The sequence below is a fragment of the Patella vulgata genome, chromosome 3, assembly GCF_932274485.2.
Source record: "Patella vulgata chromosome 3, xgPatVulg1.2, whole genome shotgun sequence".
Lineage (NCBI taxonomy): Eukaryota > Metazoa > Mollusca > Gastropoda > Patellidae > Patella > Patella vulgata.
The window spans coordinates 85388881-85413641 of record NC_065881.2 but is presented as its reverse complement, the minus strand read 5'-3'; the positions used below and the strand labels follow the sequence as shown (position 1 = coordinate 85413641).

Genomic DNA, 24761 nt, shown 5'->3' with positions numbered 1-24761 from the left:
TGAAACTACTGCTAGTATCATGTTCCTGTCTAACCCGAGTGATTCAGAGATATTATTTGTACTAAACCAAAAGATGCCGCTCTTAACGGTACAGTTAATGATAAAGCGATTTAAAAAATGAAACGAACGTAATTTCTAAATCTGCTGTAATAACCAAGAAGCTTAATTTTACTGCTATTCAAAATCGTCAACAATAGATTTTTTACGGCTGTAATAGTTGATAGATTTGTAGAGGATTGCACGTGCCATGGCTATTTATAGTATCATACTGTCAGAAAGTTGGTCTCTGCACGGCGAATGTGCACGCTTCAGTGGTAGTCTCGAACTATCAGCGGTGGACTGTATTTCTGTGAGTACATGGGTCACCCTATAATAATACAGCTTGAGACACCGGTCTCCATTTCCAGATGAAGACTGACGGGTGTAAGTTGTTTGAAAACATATCACAAATATTGAATTAGTTGGTCGGCCCTTAGGTACGGGATATTAAGGAGTTTTAACACAAAATTAAGCAGTTTTATTCTCCAAAATATTATCGGGATTGGCCCTTTAATATATTGAAGCGGTTAAACCATGGACCGTGTATAGATGGACAGGCAACGAGTCCCGTTGGTTGGATTCTCTGCCGCTCGCGCGAGACACGGCGAGATCTCAATGTCAACGGCAAATCAAGCGAAGTGAATTTTGACATTGAGGGATTTTATACAGATTAATTTCTCGAACTCCTCCTTGGAATTTACGGCATTCTTATAGTTACACGGTAGTTTTTCAACCCGATAAGTATTCCTATCCGGTAGTGACGAATTTGTCCAGTTTGAAACTTTGAAATGTCCAAATGCAGCAGTTGAAAATTTTGAAATTATCGATTTCAATATTTTCGTAGTTTTTGTAAGCATTTTGGTTTTGCTTAATACTCCAAATTCCCGTATGTATGAAAGATTTTAAAATTATGAAAATAAAGTTCAGGTATAATGCTGTCCGGAACGGTGATTAATTATGCAGAAGTAAAAATTAAAATAGTGTTTTAGTAGGTTTGTTTTTAACGAAAACTCGTCATGTTTTTTATCGGATTCACATGGGCGCGTCCGAAGTAAACAAAGACGATGTTTTGATACATTTACACCCCAATCATCAGTTAGTAGTCTATCTATGTATGGGTTTAAAAAAAAGAGTGGCAAGATTAATAAGAAATATTATGACTTGGTTTCTGTTTCTTTGCTTATTAAACATAATACTGGTAATTGCGCGAGGGGAGGTAATTTTATTTTAGTCACGATTGTCAGGTCCCTCTTTTGCCGCGGCACAGAATTCTAAAGACTTCGTGGGCGTTGTCTGTCCATCTATACACGGTCCATGGTTAAACACCGCCACCATTTATCTTGAGGTGCTAAATTGACGTTATGATAAGACATCAGATCGGAGGTCTCTGGAGTACAAATTAGCTCATTTTTTTTATAAACATACGGTTAAATAAACACTTATCCAAATACTGAATTTCACGCTTTAGAAAAGTGGACACCCGTCATCCGCCGCTTCTCCTCCTTGGTGCCCATAATAGACCATCGTGTTCAAATCCAAGGTAGCTTCTGTGCAACTGCCCAATTAGACAAAGGAAGCGCCTGGCCAATTTCCCGGGGGACGTACATGACTCATGCACGAACCCTCTTTATAAGGAACGTGTGGGGATTAAGTTTAAAGGGACTATCCCGATTTGAACAGAGTCTCAAAAAATAAAAATTCGAGTACGTATGAAATTTAAGCAGCAAAATATAGAAGAGTGGTGTATTTACCTTGTCCCAAAATATCAGCTCAAAATATTTAGTCGTGTGGACGTGAACGTCAAAACTGCTTATCCGCACAGAGTAAAAATACACAGAGTGGCGACTGCTTAATTTGCATAAAAAGTATCTTGGGGTTTGTTTGTAATGTCACTCAACATGGCGGCTAAAGAAGACGTTTCGCAGTTGAACAGAAGAAAATGTAAACATCCGAGTGGTGGATATGGTACCAAGAGTAGGTCCTATGCCGGGTGTTTTAATTTTAGGGACTATTGAGGGATTAAAAAAAAAATCAGCATTTCTGAAGAAAAAGTACTCAGTCTATGTCGCTACGAATACGATACGAGTTATCGTCGAGTGCTAGGCCTAGCTAGGCCTAGTGCTATAAATATATAATAAATACTGAGCCATAATAACATAGATCTAATAGATTATACGAACAGCAATATATATCATCAAAAATTCTATTTTGTAAGAGTACATATTTGGTGAAAGATTGTAATGTCCAAAATATTGTTTATATGTTGTGTGTGTTAAGTCGTTTGCCCTTTAGTGTTAAGTGACTGGTTGATCGTGTCTGTAGTGTTGTTATTCGTTTGTGTGAAAGAGACTTTGTGATCTTGACTGTTTAACTTCCTCTGGCCTCGTTATGAGGTTGTGAGTGATGGCGTGTGTTGATACCGTTTTTCACCGCATCGCGGTGGGAGTTTGGTAACTATGTTTAGGACGATTGTTATATACGACCAAAGAATGGTGAACTGTGTGTGAATGAACATAGAAACTATATATGTTCGTATCATGGGGTGACAACCGTGACTGATTTTGTAATTCCTCCGGGAAGGTGAACTTTCTTATCGTGAAACCGCATGTTCTTAAACATGGCGGATCTCCGTGAACCGTGAACTCTCATCCGTGAACTCTGTGACCCATGAACTCTGTGAACCATGAACTTTGTGAACAGTGAACTCTGTGAACCATGAACTCTGTGAATCATGAACTCTGTGTGTCAACAAGGAAAACTGTCAGCTTGTTTACATAAATGTTTTGTGCTGTAACTATTTTTTTCGGTATATGATATTTATTTACATAAATATTCATTAACATTGCAAGGCCTTATCATTTCAAGTGTTGTCCCTAGATTCAAGTGTTGACCATTGTCTTGTCAACTTAGTTTGCCAGCCCACCCCGTACGGCACGTCGCGTGGAGAGGGTCAGCATCTTCTCTCACTCACAACATTCTCTAGTGAAAAACGTATTATGAGTGAACAGTGAACACTGAAAATTAGAGACACTGAAACTATGTGAACAGTTTATAGACACTGTGAAAATATTTCAAGCTATGAAAATAGTAAGTCATTTTTTGACTCTTGTTTTGTTCCTTTTGTTGACAAGCTTTACACAGTGGTCAAAATGTATTACCCAGATAACACGTGATGTACATTTAACGTTATTAGCAAATACAATACATGATACAAATATGTCAGAACTTGAAAATGGCAACCCATACGGGGCCGGAGATGTGGTTAATGACAATGTCAACGACAATGTGAATACAGATAATGTGAACAATGTGAATAATGAACCAATAGTGAATTTAGAGGAGAATGAGAATTTACCCGAGGCGTCCGAAAACAGTGTGAACAATGAGCCGACAGTGAACCCAGAGGATAGTGTGTCTCATGTTTCGAACCGTTCAACGACTTCAAGTATAAGACTTAAAAATAAGCAGAAAGAAATAGAATTAAAACTTGAGCTACATGTAGAAGCCTTACATGAAATCAACGAAATTGAAGAAGAAAAACTTAAACTACAAAGGCGCACTGAAGAACTGCAGAGAAAACAGAAGGAAGTGTCGTTACGTGCAAAACTACATGCAGTGCGTGAAATGAATCGGGTTTTAGAAGAAGAATCAGACCCGGAAGTAACATTTAAACCTCCAGTGACATCAGCAAGTCCTGTCGCGAAAGAAACTAATTCATCTAAAGCATTCGTACCTCCAGTGACATTGACAGGTCCTGACGTGAAAGAAACACAATCATTTACGTGTAACAATACTGATGTAATGTCTGTTTTCAATAGACTTGTAGAAAATCAACGTGATCAAGTGTTACCCAATCATGAAATTAAATATTTCGATGGGTCTGACATTTTATTATTTCAAACCTTTAAAAGAAACTTTGAGTTAGTTGTGGAACGAAATACGAAGGATCCAACTAGAAGACTTGAATTTCTGCTGAAATATACGAGAGGGGAAGCGCACGATTTAATTCAATATTGTCCTTTAATCGATCCCCCACAAAAGGCCTGTGAACGTGCAAAGACCTTGCTTATTCGCGACTACGGTGACCCCCCAATAATAGCAGCAGCATTTATGAAACAAATTGAACAGTGGCCTCGAATTAGTTCCGGTGATAAAGCAGGACTAAGAAAATTTTCTATTTTTCTTAACCACTGTGTTAACTCTAAAGAAAATAATAGTGATATGAATTGTATGGACGATTTTGACTTTATTAGATCTTTTTTGTTCAAAATTACCAACAGCTCTTCAACAGAAGTGAATTTCACAAGTTGGTAAATTACGTGAAACCCAGAGTCGGTCACCTAATCTATCTGACTTTGAAAGCTTTGTGGGCTTTATATCTAGAAGTGAAAACGACCCACGTGTGAGTGGACTTGGATATCAGAGTAGACCAATTTCTTCTTACAGTCAGAATAATAGTCAAAATAAACAGCCTGCAGCACGAAAGGTTTATGATTCCAGTATTCAAGTGACAACTGCTTTAGCAAGGAAGTCACCATGTTTATTCTGTGGCCCTTCAACATCACATAGTTTGTTAAACTGTCGCAAGTTTTCCGCTTTAACTTTAAGTGATACATCAGATGCTGTTAAAAGACTATATTTGAATAGTTTCATTATTTGCATTTACCCCCAGATGTTGGAGCCTACCTGCTAATTCATCAGGTGTATTGTAGAGTTTATGTATAATGTTTGGGCTTAATAATAGGGCAATGCCAATCTTTGTTTCATTATATGCAGTGTATAAGTTATAGCCAGTTTCGTTTTCAACATTTTTTATTTGATGGACATTGGATTTTAGAATTTCTTGTATACAAACAATATCTAGTTTGTTAAATATATTGCTAATTTGTTTAATCTTTTGAAGATTTCCTTGTAGAGCGTTTATGGAGTAAATTAACATAATAATTAGGTAAATAATAGGGATAGAAGGCTTCATTGTTAACTAATATGGTTTCAAGAACTTATAACGTCTTAATTTGTTTGATCTCTAAACATCTGTTTCGGTAAGCGGGGATTCCGCTCGCGCCCTTTTATCATCTATTTCTGTTTCGGATAAACTATCAAGGCTTCTTTCCCTTTTACTTACTGTGTCACACTTAGTGACTGTAGAGTTATTTAACAATGAGACATCAGCGTCATAGTTAAGATTTGACTGCGATGTTTCAGGGATATCATGGGATGAGTTGTCAATGATACTGTTATCCTCTAAATAACTTTGACCCACTGAGGATCCTGTGTTAATGGGGGTGGAAGAAACATGACCACTAGATGTATCAATAATAGACTTATTAACATCATTGATAAAATGGCTATCAGGGCTGAGGATAACATTTGTTGTATCGGTAGTGATAGGAATGTCATTGTTGACTACTGTTGTTTTTATGGAGTCTAGAGTAGCTAAGTCCTGGCTTAGACTTCCTGGGTTTGTGGGTTTGACTTGACCAGAATTATAGACATTTGTTTTTGTCGTATTATTTTTTGAGGGGATAATATTATTGACACCAGGGTTATTGTCTTCACTAGGGTCATAACCTAAGACATGGTTATTGATATTTAGGTGCTCATGATTAGGTTCATAAATATATTATCAATATTATGGGTGGGTTCAGTGGCTATATCAGCAGATACATGTACTATAGCACTGTTTGGACTAGTTTGGGGTTGAAGGGCAGGAAATTCCATTTGATCATCAGGATTTGGTGCATTGGGGTTGGTTGGCAGACTATATCTTTTGTCTGGTTTTGTTCCATCACGGCCAAGATGCCCATGCAGGCCGCAGTTGTAACAAATTTTGCCCCTAGTTTGGCCCTCATATTTAATGGATACATGTATCCCTTTTATATAAATGTGCGATGGAATAGGTTTAAACATTTTTTTTACATAAACAATTCTAACACCGCTTTCGACCGTTGGAAATGGTTTGAAGCAGGATCTGTCACATTTAACCAATTCACAATAGTTCGTCAATTTGTTAACCAGATAATTATTGTCCATTTCGAATGGTAGGCCGAAGACCGCAACAGGAATTGAATCAACAGGGTAGTCCCATGTGATGTTTCCAGCCGACTCTACTGTATAATTGCAATTCTTCACTGAGAAGGTCTTGAGATTACACTCATCTCCCCATTAGGGTTAATTGTCATCTTTGTCGATTTTATGTAACTCATTGTCAATAAAACACTTCAACAGCTTGTACGTGGTCTTAATTAGAGTTTAAAGGTGGTGAATCACGGTGGCCATAGACCGGCCATGACAATATGGCTGACACCAACACTGAGAATTCAAATGTCTTGTCACAGTAGAACTCGAATAGTTTGGGGCAATTCAGAAATAAATGATGGTAAGATTCAGTTGCTTGGTTACAATAGTGGCATTTATAGTTGATAGTATATATATATTTCTGTATAGCATAATATCTTTTGTTAGTACTGCATTATTGATGATTGTATACATGAAATCCTTTTCTTTTTCAGATAAGGAGGAGCATTTATAGAGGTTTGTCCAGACTTTTGAAAAGTCAACATGAGGTAATTGTTTATTTATTTTTGGTTGTGTCTGTAATAAGTCAATTAGGGACCAGTATATGTCTTTAAGTTTTGTATTGTATGTATATTTGATGGATGATTTGAGGCTATTGTAAGTTTCTTTTATATCTATATATGATTGGGGGAGTTTTTCCGAGTGGGTATAATTATTTGATGCATATCTTGGCAGAGTATCCCTTGTAGTAAATCCTAGCCAGTATATGTATAGGCCTAACCAGGGACTGTTGTTGTCTTTGATTGCTTTTACTATAAGTTGTTGTTGCATTGCCTGGATTTTTAGTCGAATGTTTGGCACTTTAAGGCCACCATTTTTATGCTCTAGGTTCAAGGTGTTTCGATTAATTGTTTCACTTTTATTTTCCCAGATGAAATTGTAGATTATTTTATTTATGTTTTTAATAATTGAGTTTGAGGGAGGAACTATCCTAGCAACAAACCATAGTTTGCTGAGTATATAGGTGTTTAAGATGCATACTTTTTCTTTATATGAAAGAGAGTCTTTTTCCCATATCTGGATGGTTGAATTGATTATTTGAACAAGGGGTAGCCAGTTCTTTTCCATTTTATTTGAGCCAAACCAAATGCCTAGTAATTTTATAGCGTCTGTTTTAATATTAATATTTATATTTACAGGATAGGAGTAGTGTGATGGTTTTCCAACAGAAAGGATTTCAGTTTTATCATGGTTTAGTTTGGAGCCAGATATAGAGCCAAATGTTTTGAATTGTTCGAGGAGGGTGCTGTATGAAGAAAGTCTAGATATTATAGCAGAACAGTCATCTGCATGCTGAAATAACTTAATCTCTGAAGGGTGGTTAGGGATCCTGATGCCTTTTATGAGGATGTTTTTGTTTATGTATGAAGCAAGGGGGTTGATACACAATGAGTATAGAATCATGGATAGTGGACATCCTTGACGAATCGATCGGTTAATTTTAATATTTTGGGAAAAGGATCCATTTACTTGGACTTTACTAATCAAGTTTTTAAACAATATTGTAACCCAGTTAAGGATGTAATTTGGGAAATTAATATGTTTAAGTAGATTTATGATATAGTTGTGTTCAATGCGATCGAAGGCTTTTTCTTGGTCAAATGATAATATATGGGCACTGGACTCATTTGTGTTTATATAATTTAGTATTGTATCTATTGAATATAGGTTATCAAAAATGCTTTTTTTTGGTCCAGCTCCTGTTTGTGTATTAGAGATTAATTTGTTAATAACAGAATTTATTCTTGTGCTTAGAATTTTTGTTATGATTTTATAGTCCACACATAACAGGCTTATCGGTCTATAGTTCTTGAGTAATCGATGGTCGCCTTTATTCTTGTAGTTAATTGTTATGATACCAGTTCTCATTGTGTTAGATAATTCCCCCTGTAGATAGATGTTGTTTAATACTTCTGTTAAATCGTTTCCTATAATGTCAAAGAATTTTATGTAGAAATCTCCTGGAATACCATCTATACCCGGGCTACGGTTTGTTCTAAATTTTTGTAACGCCTTAAGGACTTCATCTCTAGATATAAAATGTGATATTGAATCTCTTTCCGTGTTTGTTAGTGTGTTTATGTCACTGTTTTCGATATAGGACTTCATTAAGTTATCATTAATATTTTGAGAAGTATATAGTTGTTGGTAGAATTGGTGAATTGTGTCTGATATATCTTGTTTATTGTCACAGATTGTATTATTTTGATTGATCAGTTGTTTAATTTGTTTTTTTGCACCCTTTTTAACTTCTGCTAATTTATATATTTTAGAATTAGTAGATACATCAATTTGGGGTATTTCTAATTTTGAACGTATAACGTAGCCTTGTTTGGTATTATATTCTATAAGCTCAATTTTTGATTTAATCTCGTTTATAGAGTTATTCTTACAAGATATTTCATTTTCTAGGGATTCCAGTCGTTGATAAAGGTTACTGAGGATATGTTTGTTCTCAACTGCTAAGGCTTGACAGTAATTTTGTGTAATATTTCTAATAGCGGCTTTACCTTTTTCCCACCATTGTATGTTGTCAATGATTTGGTATTTTTTGTTTTGCCAGCTTGACCAGAATGTTTTAATTTGATTTTGGTAGTTTTTATCATCTTGAATAGAATTGTTAAGTTTCCAATATCCTTTACCCCATTTAAGATTGTTAAGGTTGATATTTAGTTCCACTGCTTTATGGTCAGTGAAATGAAGTGGTATATGTTTAATTGATTTGATGTAAGTTGCATATTTATTACTTATGTAAATGCGGTCTAATCTGCTAGCATGTCCTTGTGAGTTGTGATAGGTAAAAAGGGGAGTGTCAGGGGAGATAATTCTGTAACCATCACTTATATTAAGTAGATTTTGTATATCAAGTAGATATCTTATAGCATCTTTTGGATGGTTATTCATGTTGCCATGTTTGTTATCTTTACTGTTTTCAATAAGGTTAAAATCACCAGTAATAATATAAGAATGTAGTGGATTATGAATAGTTTTGACATATTCAAGAAGTCTCTTGTAGTAATAAGTTTTCAATTCTCTCTTGCAGGGACCATATATATTGAATATTTGAATAGTTTCATTATTTGCATTTACCTCCAGATGTTGGAGCCTACCTGCTAATTCATCAGGTGTATTGTAGAGTTTATGTATAATGTTTGGGCTTAATAATAGGGCAATGCCAATCTTTGTTTCATTATATGCAGTGTATAAGTTATAGCCAGTTTCGTTTTCAACATTTTTTATTTGATGGACATTGGATTTTAGAATTTCTTGTATACAAACAATATCTAGTTTGTTAAATATATTGCTAATTTGTTTAATCCTTTGAAGATTTCCTTGTAGAGCGTTTATGGAGTAAATTAACATAATAATTAGGTAAATAATAGGGATAGAAGGCTTCATTGTTAACTAATATGGTTTCAAGAACTTATAACGTCTTAATTTGTTTGATCTCTAAACTTCTGTTTCGGTAAGCGGGGATTCCGCTCGCGCCCTTTTATCATCTATTTCTGTTTCGGATAAACTATCAATGGTTCTTTCCCTTTTACTTACTGTGTCACACTTAGTGACTGTAGAGTTATTTAACAATGAGACATCAGCGTCATAGTTAAGATTTGACTGCGATGTTTCAGGGATATCATGGGATGAGTTGTCAATGATACTGTTATCCTCTAAATAACTTTGACCCACTGACAATCCTGTGTTAATGGGGGTGGAAGAAACATGACCACTAGATGTATCAATAATAGACTTATTAACATCATTGATAAAATGGCTATCAGGGCTGAGGATAACATTTGTTGTATCGGTAGTGATAGGAATGTCATTGTTGACTACTGTTGTTTTTATGGAGTCTAGAGTAGCTAAGTCCTGGTTTAGACTTCCTGGGTTTGCGGGTTTGACTTGACCAGAATTATAGACATTTGTTTTTGTCGTATTATTTTTTGAGGGGATAATATTATTGACACCAGGGTTATTGTCTTCACTAGGGTCATAACCTAAGACATGGTTATTGATATTTAGTTGCTCATGATTAGGTTCATAAATATATTATCAATATTATGGGTGGGTTCAGTGGCTATATCAGCAGATACTATAGCACTGTTTGGACTAGTTTGGGGTTGAAGGGCAGGAAATTCCATTTGATCATCAGGATTTGGTGCATTGGGGTTGGTTGGCAGACTATATCTTTTGTCTGGTTTTGTACATTCACGGCCAAGATGCCCATGCAGGCCGCAGTTGTAACAAATTTTGCCCCTAGTTAGGCCCTCATATTTAATTGATACATGTATCCCTTTTATATAAATGTGCGATGGAATAGGTTTAAACATTTTTTTTACATAAACAATTCTAACACCGCTTTCGACCGTTGGAAATGGTTTGAAGCAGGATCTGTCACATTTAACCAATTCACAATAGTTCGTCAATTTGTTAACCAGATAATTATTGTCCATTTCGAATGGTAGGCCGAAGACCACAACAGGAATTGAATCAACAGGGTAGTCCCATGTGATGTTTCCAGCCGACTCTACTGTATAATTGCAATTCTTCACTGAGAAGGTCTTGAGATTCTCAAGAAATAACTCCTTGGCAAGTATATCCTTAAGAGTTAGGCAAAACTTGCCCTTACCTACATTTTGGAGACATTTTATATTGCTGATGTCAAAATCCTTAGCTTGTAGGAAATATAATATGTCTACTGAGGCAATACCAGTGGAGGGGTTATCATCGTCGGGAATCAGTTCAACAGTATTGTCGATAATTATACGCTTTGTTACACTCATCTCCCCATTAGGGTTAATTGTCATCTTTGTCGATTTTATGTAACTCATTGTCAATAAAACACTTCAACAGCTTGTATGTGGTCTTAATTAGAGTTTAAAGGTGGTGAATCACGGTGGCCATAGACCGGCCATGACAATATGGCTGACACCAACACTGAGAATTCAAATGTCTTGTCACAGTAGAACTCGAATAGTTTATACAATTATCAACTCTGAGATATTAATCCATTACAGGGTATCTGGGTCGTATCTATACAAAAGATGAGATGGCCATTGTCGGACACTAAATAAATAGCTCTTTATAAACGCCAGTAGATGGAGAGCTATCAAGACACGTCTTGTCAGCTCGGATACCACTCTGTACTTCTCTCTGTCTGCTTCTAAACTAGGCATTTTTATATCGGCTAGGGCACGCCATAGTTAATACCATTAACTATGAAACAATGAAAAGTAATTATTAAGATTCACACATCTTAGCTCAAAACAAAAGGTGTCAACACGTGTTAAGCTTAAATCTTATATCATATAGACACTCCGAGTATACACGTTTGTACAATCCATTAAATCTTACATAATACTATGTCAACTCCCCACACCTGATAATCTGTCACTTAATATATGTCCAAAATGAGTTTTTTTTAAAAATAAAATATGAATTCAGAATACAATATTGAAATTTAGATCCCAAATGATATTGTATTACATTCCTCCCTTAACCACAATTTTAAAATAGTGGAATATATAAAATAATATATGAAACGATTTTAAAACAATAAAAGATTAAAGCATAATACAGTAATTGAAGTATCCAAAAGCAGATATTGTCAATGGTAAAAAAAATGTTCAGTAGTCTACGGAGTAACGCCGGGGAAAATATAGTGTCGCAAAAGTTATATACAAGAAGCACAACATCGAAACTAAAAATATTCACAAAAGTATAAGTGTCACTGGTCCTAGATCCTAGATCAGTATATTCTATGAATAAAGGCACATCTACGTGGGAACACAGTACGCGGAAAAATCGTCACACAAATGAATGTCATATAAATGATAAATAAAATACACGAACATAATCAGTCACACGCGATCCAAATTAGGGAATCCACCATTTAAACATATATTTTCTACCATGTATGCACCTATTCTCCTTTATGTCAGCATAATTACATTTTCCACCATGGATGCATATTCTTCTTCATGTCGGCATAATTATATTTTCCACCATGTATGCATATATTCTTCATCATGTCAGCATATATTTCGTATGCTCTGCTTTGTCGAGGTATGGTGAATGGATAATTTCTCCATTCTCAAGCTCACTGCGGCTTGTGGCTTTTAGCCGTCACCATCTTCTTCAATACTTTATACTCAGTATCGTCACCTTCTGTTTATTTATTGGCCGCTATTATTCTTGTCGGTTAGTCTTTTTCCTTTCCATACCGCCTGGCCAACGGTGCTTAATGACATGTCGTGTCATTGGAATATTTTAACTGCCATGCGTGCCCAAGTTTTATCATCTGCTTATTATATCATGGAGTGAACTCAATTAACTTTTAATCAAATTAGTAAGTGGAACAGACTTTTTTAAAATATTTACATTAGAATTGACATAAACCAAATTGAAAGTAGGAGGTCACATTTAACTAATCTTAAATAAGATATTTTGGAAAGAACCTATCAAAATTAACGGTGGTTTTATCTCTATAATTTTTAAACAAAACACAAAACAATACATCACATTCGCTCTTAAATCCGAGCAAGACCCTTCTGGGGTGAAACCAATTCCGCCTTATAGGAATTTCACATAAAACTTTTCCCGTAACATAAAACCCGGGGCAATTATATATATAGACAAAACAAAAAAATATAAGAGATAAAACCGTTAATACCGTGTGAATGTTTATGAGTTATATCTCTCAATTAGGATACTCTTAACTCGATTCCAGTTAATTAAACAATCATAAAACACTTCACTTCGAAATGTAGGCATTTAATAGTTACTACTAATTTTAAGCCAAAATATGTGTTCAAAACAATTATAATTTACATATTATTTTAAAAAAATCAACATAACTCATTGTAAAACAAAATAGATGTTTGTTTTAGTAATTTCCATACAAATAGTTGATTACTGTTCCACTACTAGCAATATATTTAATTTTTGAATAAGATACAACAGATGAAAGGTCATATTTCTTAATACTAGAAAATGGTTGAGTTAATTGAGTTACTACATAATGTTTAAGCGTGGAAGATAAACCGCTTATTTCACCAGTTAAATTATTAAACATCACACTATCATTGACCCTGGCCATGCTTAGGATCAGAAATAGACTTACCTTTAATAAAATTCTTTGATTTTCTAGTGGTTAGAACTTCGAAAACGTTGGTCTGGTCTACGGCGCCACAAGAGTATGTGATACAACCACAGGTTCAGGAATCACGGCACCACTTAAGATTATGTAATCGGCCTCACAGGACCGCTCTGCCCGGTGTCGAGGGCAGACCCTCTTCCGAGGTCAGGGAGGCCTCTCAGCCTCTACGGGTCTCTCTTGTCCCTCCTCTGTACTTCTCTCTGTCTGCTTTTAAACTAGGCTTTTTTTATATCGGCTAGGGCACGCCATAGTTAATACCATTAGTAATCAGAACAATGAAAAGTAATTATTAAGATTCACACATCTTAGCTCAAGACAAAAGGTGTCAATACGTGTTAAGCTTAAATCTTATATCATATAGACACTCCGAGTATACACGTTTGTACAATCAATTAAATCTTACATAATACTATGTCAACTCCCCACACCTGATATAGATTAAAACTTACAATTAATCTGTTACTTAATATATGTCCAAAATGAGTTACAAATAAAATATGAATTCAGAATACAATATTGAAATTTAGATCCCAAATGATATTGTATTACAATACGCGTTGGTGAATTAATAAGTTGTGTTAGATCAAAGCGACGCATAATACTACTAATCCTTGAAGAATATTTATTAATTATATTAACATTAAAATCACCTAAAATTATAGTTTTAGTATTTTGTTCTTTAGCAAGTTCTATACTCTGTTCGATTAAATTCCACTATTCGAAATTGGCTGTCGGAGATCTATAAAACAACCATTCAAATAAATACTTTTTTTTTTCTTATTTCAACCCAAACTGCCTCTAATCCAGCAATGTTCAAGTCAAGTCGAGCGTTAAAATAAAGCGAATCGCGTATGTAAATAGCTACACCTCCACCGGGTCCAACTGTCCTATTGCATAGTATGGGTTTATGATAACCACTTAGTTCAACGTCTGATGCACCAGTTAATCAGGTTTCAGAAAAAAGTTAGAACGTCAAATTCAGACATTTCAGTGCTAATCATATCAAGTTTTGACTGCAGACTTCTCATATTTAAGTGCAATATTTTTAACAAATTAGTAGTGCCCGGATTTGGATGTATGTCTCCAGATAACATTAAATTTAGCTTGGCGTAATGGTACAAAACCTTACAGTTGGCATAAGAATTCAAAACGTTCATCAAGGAACTGAGACACGTCTTTAAATATCACCTATAATGCATCACAACAAAAATATATTGGTGAGTTGGCGGGGGTAGAACGAAGAGGCATGTTACTCAATAACAATAAATAAAGGAAAGGATAATCGCGCATCAAAGTAGTAATGGTATAATAGAAGTAATAATTTGGGACTTCAAGGTATATCACATATGATAATTAGATAAGTCCGGATGGAATCTATATTTACGCATTATCATTCACGTCACGATCGTTATTCGTTGATGTGGATAACTAATAAAAGACTAGATTAATGGTTAAACAAGCAGAACTAAATAATATCTTTCCTGATTTTGCAAATTCAAATAAATTTCTCAGATTCTAAACTAAACACTATGTATACAGCTTAAAGATACATCATGGGAGATTCGATAAGGAGTTGGCAGTTCTCACTATAATAATTAAAAACTAGATAACGTAAAGGCAATTTGCTAAAAATTTCATTCAAATTGATGCACTATGAACCGAGAACTAAGCGAATGAAATTTCTGCCTAGCCTCGGTCATCGTTACTAAAGTCAGTACGATAAACAGCATAGTCTCGATTATCCACTTAATCGTTTAATCGAGAAGGAAAGTTATGCAGTAAATCGGCTCACAATCCACTTAAGATCGCAGGCTAGCGATGCCATCAAGAGTTGATTATGGTCTGGATAAGTTAATTAATGTATAATTAATGATTTAGATAACATTTCAGGCCTAAAGAAAGACTTGCAATAGGCAGATTTAGCTCTTACACAATGTATGTTTCACCATGCACCGAAGTTTGCTGTGTGAGTGAGAACGACGAGATATAATTGGACAATCTAAAAATAACAGCCAATGAAATGCGAATGTCTACACACTTCACTGGTTGCAGGTCTAATAAACTTTAGCAAGAAAATGACAGACTCGTGATTAAATATCCATTGTGAGGAATGAAAAGACACAAATGTTATAAGGCATCGGATTGCAATTGGACATCAAAGGACCTAGTTTTAATTAAGATCTGGTGTATAGGATCAAAGGCAATGAATAATATAAGACTTAAAATTAGTTTGTCAGAGATCACATATAGGCCTATATAATAATACTGTAGACTACTTGCACCTGGAACACACATTGGCTACGTGGTGTAAGTGGGCAGACTACATTTAAAAATACCTAATTTCTTCATTAATAAATTAGGCCAATCTAAATAATCCTACAGCTTGGGATACATTTTTCTTTTAAACCAAACTTTGGTTTGCAAAGGGACCTCTCAGCTTAAATATCTTGGTTTTCAACCTTTATTGCATCAAACTATGTAGATACTCATATAAATGCTTGACTATTATATTAAAGACAATGGTAGTTCGGTGTAGACTCCCAATAACAATACTTTTAACAATACATTATGTACATGTGTTCCTAAACCGTGGATAGTTCTATAATATTATGATTCAGTCTTAGTCTTAATGAAACCGTGAGTTCATTTATATGATCATGATAGGAAAGTATTTCTTATACACAATATCAATTCATAAGGAATATTCTTAAGCCTGGATACATACAAATTTGTAATCATTGAATGGTAAGATATTTATTTTGAGTGGGTATCATGTGGGACTCAATAACAAACATGACTGTATCAATCTTAAAATTAACTAGACAACCTTAAGTTTACTTTACAACTTTAAATTAACTACATATTCTAAATATAACAATAGGCTCATCCCATATGCTATTTCAAGTTAGCTTAACAACCTTAAATTAACTACATATTGTAAATGCAACAATAGGCTCTGTGATATACATAGGATCATATGTAATAGTTTGTAAACAAGATCAAATTAATGAAAAGTTTAAGTCAGCATAATATAACCCAGTAATAATTGAATTTTAAAGATTTTATCAAATTGAGTATGTATCATAAGGCTGTAGCGGAGACTTGGAATGTTGACAGTCTAGTGAGCAAAGATAAGTACATAAGATACACAAACAATTTTGTAATTAATTGAATTATAATTTACAACTTTGTTTCACATGCGTATCACTATCATTTTTTCATAGAATTTTGGCGAAGTGGGAGCTCTACAAGTTGTAGCTAATTAGTTTAATTAAAGAAAATAATTGTCCATAATTGATTTAGTATTACAAGATGCATGTCCAGGTTGCGTTAAGCTATGTGTAAAATAAGTTTCGAAGCAATAATGCTGTGATTTAATGTCTTATGAAAATAGGGGCATGTTGGCTGTTAGTTTGACATCATGTTACAGGCTAAATATAACATGTACTTTTCATATCTTTGCAAAAGTAGGTATTGCCAATAAATGTTGTAGACGTTGTGGATGTGCAAACAGTGCTTTGATATTTCAAAGTATCATTTTGTAAGGCAACTTGAATTGACTTGAAATAAGTATGGACATAAGTAACTGGTTATAACACGGAGAACATAGTTGAATATAAAACTAGGCAGTAAGATTTAAACTTGTTTCACAGTTGTTTCGTCATCATTTGCTCTAATGACGTATTTTAAGCTCAGTGATCCCAGCAGAAGGTCCATTTCATGTTGTTTTGTTACAAGGATTGTGTTCCCATCTATTTTTTTTCACAAAGCTTATTTCATCTGCAACCCAGGTTCCTTAACTTTTGCCCTCCTTGAAGAGTCGCCTTGTTAGATCATCATTAATGTACACAGGGTTTCGTCGCATTTCTGAAGGCACAGATTCCAAGCAGGGGCGTAAATGTGGGGGGGGGGGGGAAAGGTCGGTCGCAAAATAAATGCAGTCGGTCGCAAAATAAGGGCAGTCGATCTCAAAATAAGTGCTCACTGAATTAATACAAACAATGCCAAAATAGAAGGAAAAATCCAAAATGTTATGTATTTGCGTGAATCTCTGCACCTAAATTGCATACGTCACGCTGCTCACCCAAAACCTTAGTATGAAATAACCTTGTCAACTTATCATGTTTGAAAAAATGTTTTTTACCCTTATTCTGTTGTGAGTTGGTCTAAGTATAAAAAAAATCCCCCTGGGAGAAAAATAGTCGGTCTTAAAATAAGTGCAGTCACTGCAGTCGGTCTCAACGGCGACTGACGAAATGAATTAATGCGGTAAACAAATAATGCCAGAATAGAAGGGAAAAACCTCAAGTACTTAATATACGTGCACCTAAATTTCTTACGACACATAGTCGGTCTCACACTAAATGAATTAATGGGGTAAACAATGCCAAAATAGAACGAAAAATTTTGTGTGAATGTGTGCACTTAAATTGCAACGGTATAGTATAAAATAACCTAGTCAACTTTTCATGTTTGAAAAAAAAATTCCCTGTTATGGGTATGTTGGTCTAAGAAATTGAGAGAGCTTGTTACGAAGATTTTGATAAATTAAATTATATTATTGATTGTCATACGAATAACATTAGTCGAACAGTTGGTAAGAAGTTATCGGAAGCATATAGTTTGTTTCAGAAATACGTAAAAAATCTTTAAATTATGAAATGTTAAGGCGATCTATTGAACTTAAGAATTTTTACGTATGCATATTTAATCCCAGTAGAAATCAAAACGTAAATCCCAAAGTCCAGTAAATGGCATTTCAGAGACCGAGTAAGCGCCCCCGTGAGACAAAGTCCTCTCAGGTCCAGTCTATTGTGCCATTATTCTTCAACTCTGTCTCATACAATCTCATCACTATCATATTCACAGTTACAGTGAACCGCCCAGTTAGTAGTACCACTAGTGAGTGGGGCGACAGACTGTAGAATTGTCATTTCTACTCTCACAAAACACGCGAAATTGACAGACAGGCCTCAAGATTCTGCCCCATTTCTTATCCTCTCGTTAAGGAGAATTTGATCCCATTTGTCATGACATTGACTATAATTTTTCAAAGGTCAGTTACATATCTGAAATGTTTTCGAGCCTGTGCCGCTAGATTCCATTATGGCATCATTCTTCCATCCTCTGTGGTCTTATACTGCCCCAGCACTGTCATTCGAATCAAATTTACTTTTACACCAAAATCAGGAAAAGATGTACAATAACAACTACAGCAACTCATAAAATTCAATCAAAACCCACCATTAAAAATCTAAATAAAGGTGAATTGAAAGCTCTCAATAATCTCAGAAATAATCAAAACATAATTATCAAACAAGCAGATAAAGGAGGAGCTATAGTCGTTATGGATAAGTCATTCTATCAAGAAAATATATTCAAAAAGCTCCAATCCCGGAATATTATGTGCCATCAACCATCAAAGAAAACAACAACGTCATAGTAAATATAAGAACATTTGTGTCTGGCTACACCAGAATGCTGTTAAAGTAGGAACAAGAATATCTTGTGAACTCCGATCAAAGCATTGCATACTTTTATGGATTGCCGAAAGTACACAAAAGTAAGCTAATTCAAGATGCTGTAAGATGAACTAATCATGAAGTTGTAAATATAAAATGTCCAGGTGAACTAACGTTCAGGCCAATAGTAGGCGGACCAAATAGTAGTACCCATTCTAAAACCACTATGTTCTAAAGTCAACAGTTTTCATCGCGATGATATAGATTTCCTTCATCATTTACCTAAGCAGGTAGAACCTGGTAGTACATTAATAAGCTTTGATGTAGTAAATCTATATAATAATATCAGTAAAGATCTGGGATTAAAAGCTATCTAATATTGGATACATAGCCCGATAGTATCCGAGATCGTTTTTTTCTAAACGATTTATTATTGACGCTCTAAATTTTGTAATTTCAAATAAAATATCTTTCTTCGGTACCCATTATTGCTCACAACAGTTGGTCCGACATACGCAACATTAACATTAGGTTACCTCGAAGAAATTTGGTATGAGGAAGTACCCTCAACCTTCGATAAAACTTTTAGCGACATGAATAGGTAATCGTGGAAACGATTTCTAGATGATTGTTGGGGCGTCCTAAATCTAGAAGATACAGCGATCACCAAACTCCACGAACTCTTGAATAGTCTAGATGTCGACATTAAATTCACTGTTGAATCTAGTAAAGTAAACCAAAACTTTCTGAGGTGCCACGGTGAATCTTTTACCGAATGGTCAAATTGAAACTGATATGTATTATAAACCGACAGGCACACATCGGGGCCCTTATTCACGAAAACTTAAACTAAGATACAATCGAAATTTTAAGAAATACTGCAATTCGATTGGCTGACCAGTAAAATCAATTTGCATATATCCAATGAAGTTGCAGTATTTCTTAAAATTTCGGTTGTAACTTAGTTTAAGTTTTCGTGAATAAGGGCCCAGTATCTCAATTTTAATTCATGCCATGCTTCTCATGCCAATCGTAATATTCCGTATAATTTAGCCATACGTGTGTGCACCATAGTTTCACAATCAGATATCAAAGAAATACGCCTTAATGAGCTTAAAGGTTTTCTAAAATGATGCCATTCAAAAAGCTTTAAGTTTAGATCAGAGCAAATTAAGGTGTCCAAATATATATATGCATATTATTTTATCGTGCATATTATTATATCCATTATAGTTCATTGTTGTAAACATGACGTTATTACGTCACATCAATTGTTGGAATTGGTAAAGTTTGCCCGAAGAAGCTTAATGAAGCTAAAACAACTTTATTTCTAATATCTAGCACCTGAGAGTAGCTTTAACTATAACCTTTTACTATATATATATATATATATATATACGTAAAATAGAGTAAATGTGTCCATTCTAGATAGTTATTTTATTACTGACATGTTTCATATAATTTTCAAAATAATGTAGGTAACTAGGTATAGAAACAATAGTGTGACGTAATTACGTCATTATAATGGAGAATAATACATTATGTGAATGGGTTCAAATCAAACCATTTAATTTCGGTTTATATTTATTGATGAACTATTTTTCTTTGATCCCCATTCGTATATTATCAGATGTAAACATTTTATAGAATGGATATACGACAAAATTAGGGTTTATATCCTTCGCACAGGTATCAATATGTGCACTTAATGGGATCATTCTTGTTTTGGGGTCCCTTATTTGTTGTCTATGTACATTCATTCTATTTCTGAGATTGTTCGTACACCCGATATAGTTTTCACCACATCCACAACAAGTGATAACATATATTAAATAATTGACGTTACATGTCATATTGGTTTTGACATTGAACATAGGTCCATTTTTGAAAGTGAAATTTGTGCCTTCTAATATGTAATTACATAACCCGCATCGTTTACCATTACATTTGGTTACTTTGTAGACTGTATGTTCGTCTTGGGTTACGAATTTGGCTTTTGTTAATATTTGTTTCAAGTTCTTTGGCTGTCTCTTGGATTTAATATATGTTACCCCCTGCATTACCGATCTCATCCTGTCACTTTTTGATAAAATTGCCATATTATTTACAATAGCGTTCGACATTTCTGGAATACGTGGGTTGAATGTGGAGACAGATACAAGGGAATTGAGATTTTTCTCTTTAGTTTTGACCAAACGAAGCTCGCCAATATCAATCGTCTTGGCCTTTAAAATTCCATTTGAAATTAGGGTGGATGGATATTTTCTCTTTGTGAGAAAAGTTCTCAATTCCTCTAATCTTGTGGATGGTGATGAAACGATGGTACAAATACGGCGAGCGAGATTATAATGGTAATGATACTTTCGTATGTTTGGGATGACATGAATCAAACTGAAGGTATTGTTTGGTGTCAGTTGTCTTATAGAAAATATCGGTTTCAATTTTAGTGCCATTTTTAATAATTAGGATATCAAGAAAGGCTATCCGTTCATCGCTCTGCTCCATTGTAAATTTAATACTAGGATGAATATTATTTTTTTTTTTTTTTGAATGTTTCTAGTTCTAGTAGAGAGTGTGTCCAAATTATGAAGCAGTCATCAAGGAATCGGTCCCATTTATCTTGGAAGAATGTTTTCATGTCCAAGCTTATATTTTGTTCGATTTCTGATGCCATTTGGTGCTCTAAATATCCTAAAACTAGATTTGCATAAACAGGGGCTACTTTTGTTCCCATCGCCGTACCTATCAGTTGTTTATAGAATTTTCCATTGAAATGGAAACAGTTATTTTCTAAAATGAACTCCAATCCCTTCAGAATGAGTGATGTTGTGAAGTGTTCATGTATGTCATCTGGATGTGTATCAAGCCAGAATCGTACACTCTTCAGACCCAAATCATGAGGTATATTTGAGTATAATGAAGTAACATCAAATGTAATCAGTAAGGCATGAGATGGTACGTTTTGTGGAAGGTGGTTTAAAAAGTCTACACTATCTCTAATATAGCTTTTTACATGTTTTAAGAATGGTTGTAGAAGAATATCCAAGAGATTGCTTAGTCTGTGGGTTTCACATGCAGGTCCTGCTATGATAGGTCGTTAGATTCGACGGAGCCGGAAGTTTTAAATATTCAATCTTCTGGACTGAGCAGGCATCTTGGATATTCTTACACTTGTGAATTTTCGGAAGACCGTAGAAATTACTACATTTTGTCTCGAAGTCCAATAGGTATTCTTTCTCCTTGCCAGTTAAATTGCAATCAGCAGAGTCCATAAGTTTTCGAAGTCTGCTCATTATTAAACTGGTCGGCTGTTTGTTTAGCACTTGGTAGTATTTCTCGTCCCCAATAATGTTCATAACTAGTTTTCGGTAATAGCTGGTTTCCAAAATAACTGTTGCGCCTCCTTTATCGGCCTGCTTTATAACGATATCCGAACTATTGGATAGTTTGTCCAACTCAGACCATTGGTTGCGTGTTACGTTACTTTTGGTTGTGTAATTTTTGTGTTGCATCGGAAAGTTATTAATTAGCTCCACGTATTCATCTAGGGCTTTATCTCTTCCCAATGGAGCACACCAACTACTCTTATTCCTTACAATTGAGCTATCATTGTTGGACTTATCAAAGAAGAATTCCCTGTTTCGCAATTTCCTTGTGAATTCTGCAATGTCCCCTTTCATTTCACTAAAGTCTGTATTTAGTGGGGTTGGGGTGAATTTCAGTCCTTTAACAATGATGTTGATATTCACATAATGTATTATTCTCCATTATAATGACGTAATTACGTCACACTATTGTTTCTATACCTAGTTACCTACATTACTTTGAAAATTATATGAAACATGTCCGTAATAAAATAACTATCTAGAATGGACGCATTTACTCTATTTTACGTATATTATCTACTTCTAATGGAATCTTCTAACTACTTTTATATACATATATATATGTATTATATTAGCACAACCGTAAAGCTGCACTACATTCTTTTACGCTAAACGATGAAAAGATAAAAGGTATGCCGAGACAAACTGATTTCTACACTGGTTTAATAACATTTTAACATTTTAAAGTACTTTTCGTCCGTCTTGGGATTATTCATAAATATTGTATAAAGATGGAAAGTATAGTATATTTATACATATTTACATAGTAACACTGTGGTTTTAATTGACTATAGTTACCATTGTCTATGGTTACATAGTATATCGTTAACTAATTGAAACCATGTACGTCAGATGTCTTAATCTGTAGTATAGGGGTTCAATTTAGGAACAATGAGTGGAAGATAATCATGGGATAGCTTTAAGAAAATTTAAGCTTTAAGATAAACCAGCACGTGTCAGTTTTCATCATTCCCTCCTTGAAGTGCCAAATTTGACAATGAACCCCTCCCACGTGTATGGCGCTATTGCGTGTCGCACTTGCAGCTCGGTGGCTCTGTTGGGGCGATAAGTTCTTCATGTGTGAACATACTCTCAAAGCATGTCAAGTGTCCATGACTATTTATCATATCACAATCTGCATAGGTATTTGCATTTCAATATCCCCTACTTTTTTTGAAGAGTATATATGTATTCGTCTGATTAGTCCCCCTGGTTAAGGCACGACGTTTAATTTCGAGTTATATTCATTTTAAGCTTTAATATCACCGTAAATAATATTATTTAAAACACTAAATCATTCGATTAACCATAAATTAACAAAAAGGTTAAGAAATGAATTTTTAGTTATCATCCTAGTTTATAAGTTAATTTTGTTCATTTTATATTTGTTTATTTTGAGAGTAATTAGGGGTTCTATCAATAACTTTCTCAAATTGCACCAACCATGTGATATAAATATATAGAAATCATAAAGTTTCAATGCATGTTTGAGCACATATTCTCGCAAGATATCTTGTAAAGACCTAGACAGAATAGCTCACCAAAGGACCATTTGTTGCAATAACAGATACCTATATTCTGGCATTGATTTACTATAACATACACACACCGGCACTAACCATACGTTAACAATGAACTCTAGATATATATGGAGAAAATGAAATAGATCACATAGAAATACCCAAATTATAGTCTAAAAATAGCAGATGTTACGTTAAAGATTCAAACATGAATTTATAGACAAATGCTACACGTTCTTTATATGGAATTATACTTTATTTTACTTATCTGTCGGAAATATACATGGCATCGCTAAAATATTTCGTTTCACAATATAATAAGCATGTAAGTGAAAAAACAACAAACGCACATGGACGACTCAAAAGTATGAAATAAAATCTTAACATTCTGGGTGTAGATAGAATGTGAGTTCATAAAAACACAGAGAATATAAAATGGGTGACAGGACAATAATATAGCAACTAGCGGATGATCCAGTGCTGCACGGGTTGAAAGTAGTATAACTCCGAAACCGGATGCGGTAGTGCAACGCCAGCTTGCTCATATTACTCGTCAGTCTGAGCTACTCCTATACACCAAATTGCAGCCTCGTGACAGCCCTAATGCATCCATAAACAGACAGACAAACATACAAACGACAAGTCACAAATATTAATATAGATATGTCCAGATGGAAAAATTTCCGTTCAGACTTAAATACTAAAATATCCGCAGTTTATGAGGAACTATTTACGATGCCCATACAGATATATGTTTATTTTTTGTGATACAGATATAATTATATCCTCTGAGAGAATAATGGCAAACTACGTTTAATGATTTATAATTATTATCAATCGTGAAGTAAGACTGGTTTAAATAATCTCTTCAGTATGTAATAAATTGTAACGGTGAATTGTGGAGATGTTTGATTTAAACCTTGAGTTTAACAATTGATTTATAGGTTATATTCTAGATAATGTAACGAAATGTATATTTCAATAATTGCACTTTTATTAAAGTTTAAATATTCGGTGTTCATATTCCATGTCATGAATGCGTCGCGGAAAATGACACATGTCTATTTTTTATCCGTCATAAGAAACTTCAATTTAAAACCAGAATCCAGCTGTATCGCGT

The 24761-nt window shown here is 34.6% G+C and overlaps 1 protein-coding gene across 1 annotated transcript; it reads left to right on the top strand.

The window, feature by feature from the left end:
• Positions 1-2427: 2427 nt before the first annotated feature.
• Positions 2428-10866, top strand: LOC126816465 (uncharacterized). Its single transcript, XM_056099564.1, has 2 exons — positions 2428-6605; positions 7257-10866. The coding sequence occupies exon 1, from the start codon at positions 3118-3120 to the stop codon at positions 4351-4353; it is 1236 nt and encodes a 411-aa protein (XP_055955539.1). The 5' UTR covers positions 2428-3117; the 3' UTR covers positions 4354-6605; positions 7257-10866.
• Positions 10867-24761: the final 13895 nt, after the last annotated feature.

Excerpts from the sequence above, each read along its gene's own strand:
- LOC126816465 (XM_056099564.1), top strand. The coding sequence starts at position 3,118 with ATGAAAATAGTAAGTCATTTTTTGACTCTTGTTTTGTTCCTTTTGTTG.